Raw genomic sequence first — 3,991 nt, 5'->3', positions numbered from 1 at the left:
TAGTCTAGAAGGACCTCAGGAGATTAGAGCACAAGGCCGCCTTCACAATTCCCTGATCTTGCAGAAACATGATCAGGGATAGTCTTGCTTCCTGAATGGATGATCAGAGATAGTCTTGCTTCTCAGGCATATTAAGTGCTTAATGATAAGAAAAACAAGTAGATATAGCATCATTTNGTATGGGAAAACTGGATGTCTTCTGCAAAGAAAATTTCGTTAGTAACACATTTATACACAAATACAATGAATAGGTAGAACCGGTGAATTTCAAATTAACCATAGGAAAATTGCGAGATTCTCGGGATACTTTTGAAAAAGTAGCTCCGTGAAATCCGTAAAGCAAGATCGGCTTTGAAAATAATACTTGAAAACGCCGAAAGTGCCGACAGGCATTATCAGAGGCCACGTGAAGTTTTGGACTCTTGCGAAAGAAAAAGATAATGTGGGGATTCGAGAAGATATTGGAATCCTGAAAAGTTGCCACATTTTCGTCTATAGATATTGNCTTCGCAAAACTTAATTGAGCAACTGAGTTTCAACTCAACTTCCTTCAGAGGCTTCCAGAACATAATGTAATTTTATAGATTTTACAGGGCCTGCACCTTCATTGCAGGTGGAAAAATCTATCTGTTGTATGTTCATTTGCTCACATGTTCTTAAACTTGCATCTGTGGTTTTTACGTCTTTCAAAATGATGGTTTGGAACCTTGTGCCTTATAGGTTCAAATAACCACATCAAATCTCTCATATTTCCATGCATGTGAGCCCAGAACTTTTGGTCTGGGTTAAACCCAAACTCATAATTNATTCGCCATTTTCAAATGGACATGAAATATGAATTGAGTAAAAGCCACGANAATATCTCAATATAGTAGTTGAGAGCATTAACTACTATGTACCCACAACTTCAAGTTTTAGGATCTCTCATATATTTGGATCCATGGGCTTCCGGCCTAGATATAACAAAATATGTGGGGAGCCTCAATTCATCATTTGAAGTTTATACTGATATTATCCATTTCACGGTGTATTCTTAACAACCGGATTCACAAAATATATTTCGTCCTTGAGGTGTCGATTATAACATAATCGAACTTTATTAAGTTCATCATTCTCTTGTGCCAAAGAAATACGTGGTGTACCACAATTTGCAATAATACCTCAAGGGTTGTCCTTTTAACAGTTGGAACGTTAGGTTCCCAACACTTGTCAGATTTTGAACTTCAGGCCAAAATCACATATTCTCATGGTATGGACATTTTTACAATTTTATATACATATTTCGGGACTTCAAGCCCTTACATAATTGTCCATATTTTGAGGAACTTCTGGCATCTCATTTAGCTATTTATCCATGAGTTTAAGGAACTGCAGGTTCCATTTTGTATATAGTGACGGTTTTCCCAAAATGGTTAATATTTATGTATACGTCACTATTCATGTGAATAGTACTGNTCATCAAGTCATGAATACATATCTATTCATATGTGCAGTACATTTGCCAGTACAGTTATTATTCATGTGTACGGCACTTTTAATCAATACGGTACTGTTGCATCATCAAGGAACTCTAGGTCCTTATTTACATGTCAAGGATCAAGGATCAAGGATCTTCAAGTCCGATCTCTTGTTTACATGTATAGTACCGGAGAGACTGCCAGTTCTCATATCAATATCATCATCAAGGATCTTCAAGTCCTGATGTAATTGTATGATGAGGATCAAGGAACTTCTGGTCCTGATCTGTATACTGTAAGAACTCATCATACAGCACAATTAATCCATAAAATAAATTTACTGGTAAATAAATTACTTGTATGGACGTTAATCCCACACCATACTTTAAATGTGCGGTAAAGTAAACGTGCTTGTATGGGTACTAATTCTGCTCCATACATTTAAATAAAAATAAAGGCGTGGGCGATAAACCCGCACCACCCTTTTAAATAAATACTGTCGTATGGGTAATAAACTTACACCATACAGTAAATAATAATTGCAGAATAGATAAAGTAAAGACAATTATCTGTATTGTGAAATGCTGGTTAGGTAGGCAAAAGTTAGGTACCTCGCATGTCCACCACATGCTCCACCAGTCTTGCGTTGACCCTTTGGTTGAAATTGAAGATCCGGTTGCTGAGCTTGTTGTAGTGGGAGAAACCTATGGTGTGGGCCCTTCTTGTGGCTTTCATGTTAACATAGGAAATGTTCCTATCCGCAATCACAGGCTTGTGTTCTGGTGCTGACTCATGTCCAGCGCAGACTGCTTCATCTTTTGTTTTGTTTTGTTTTGTTTTGTTTTTTTTTTTTTTTAGTTTGATTGCCAACCAACCACACAGGTCCACATGACCCACACCACAAGCTCACCAAAGCAGCTGAGCTCTTCCAAGCAAAGAGGCAGCCGAGCTGCTGAATAGAATTTACTGAAGAAATCTGAGGCCATCAAGCGCAAAATTCAAAACCTGGACATAGATTTATACGCTTATCCACGCTTTGTGACCCATGTTGATGATGGCTTCATTTCCACATTAACCAATCTCTACAGACAAAAGTTGAGGCCTAACTCAGAGATTCTTGATCTTATGAGTTCATGGGTCAGCCATTTACCAGAAGAGCGTAGAGATCATGGAGAGCGTAGAGATCGCGGTCGGAAAGGTCGAGAAGAGCAGGGAGGCCGCGCTCAAGGTCTTGAAGAGAGGTCGCTCCGACGACGAGGGATTGCAAAGGCAGACTTAAGATTTTGTTAACAGTGAGGTAGAACTTGGTCCGGTTGAACCTGCAAAGGCCAGTCACGTGATGTTGGGCAACATGCCCTCTCCACCTGCATTTGCTTCAGAATTCCCTGCTAAAGATGCAATTCTTCGGCTAAATTCTGGTGCAGCATGACTAGTTTGGAGAGCCTCCTCTTCTGAGCACGGGTCTTGGTGCCCAGGAAATTGGACCGGTTCGCCGATGAAGCAGAGAGTTCAGACCGAGCTTGTAGCTGAGGTTGTCCTTGAAGATCTGGAACCGTCTCTCCTTCTCCCCCAATCCGTTGTAGGCTTTGCCGTGCTTGGCCAGCCACCCTTCGTATATTGACATTACCTCCTCGTCAGTCCTCCAGCTCGACTTCGACTCTCCCAGCAGCTTCAGTGCCTGCACAACTCTAGCTGGAACGAGAACTATCGAGCAACCGGTCTTCTTGCTCGTTTCAGATTGGGTGCCGATTTGGCGAGGTAAGAAGACGCCAGTTCCAGCGCACTCCCTTTTGGCACCAGCATTTTGGGTTCCAAGGAAAACAGTTCTTATGCCAGACCCATTTTTCTGGTACTGTTGTTGCAGAGGAGGCCATGCAGATGGCGACAAACCCAGAGGCCGAGTGGTGAGAGCGTTGCTTCTCACTCTGTTCTGGACCATTGGGTTAGACTGAGCCTGAGCCTGGGACTAAGACTGCTGCTGAATGTGTTGTCTATTTCTCTGAGTGGGTGGTAATTGAAACGGCGGTAAGTGAAGTTGTGGAGAAGCTCCAGAACGAGAAAAAGAGAGTGGAGAATCAGAGTCCAGCAGAGAGCAATATGCATTTGAAAGAGGAATTGAAATTAAATTGCTGTTGAGAGAACTTCAACTCAGTTGGTTAGAGTCGTGCTGATAACGTGTTATAAATTGGAGAGAAATTGATGAGAGAAAAGAGATGGAGGAAACAGAGGAAAAACCTCTGCAATTTTATTCGTATCATTCTTTGCATAAGACAGAAGCCTTTTATAGGCAAAGGGTGAGTAACACCCGTGAATCTACAATACAATCATGTACCAAAGTCTACAAACAAATAGTAAGTGGGCTCCACTACTTTATACTTTACAACATTGTTTTGTTTTTTATTTATTTATAAATATAATTACACACACACAGAGTCGGTCCAAGTGTCATAGAAGCATGGCCTAACGAAGACAATGTATGGCTCACTTGGTCTCAGCTGAATTCTGCACAAGGGCACACACCAAGAATATTGACA

The 3,991-nt window shown here is 41.0% G+C and overlaps 1 protein-coding gene across 1 annotated transcript; it reads right to left on the bottom strand.

The window, feature by feature from the left end:
- Positions 1 to 1,973: 1,973 nt before the first annotated feature.
- Positions 1,974 to 3,759, bottom strand: LOC117614090. The gene has a single exon (XM_034342779.1). It carries the CDS (start codon positions 3,394 to 3,396, stop codon positions 2,887 to 2,889), a length of 510 nt encoding a protein of 169 aa, XP_034198670.1. The 5' UTR covers positions 3,397 to 3,759; the 3' UTR covers positions 1,974 to 2,886.
- Positions 3,760 to 3,991: the final 232 nt, after the last annotated feature.

Source organism: Prunus dulcis, chromosome 1 (assembly GCF_902201215.1).
Source record: "Prunus dulcis chromosome 1, ALMONDv2, whole genome shotgun sequence".
Taxonomy (NCBI): Eukaryota; Viridiplantae; Streptophyta; class Magnoliopsida; order Rosales; family Rosaceae; genus Prunus; species Prunus dulcis.
This window is presented reverse-complemented; position numbering and strand designations above follow the sequence as displayed.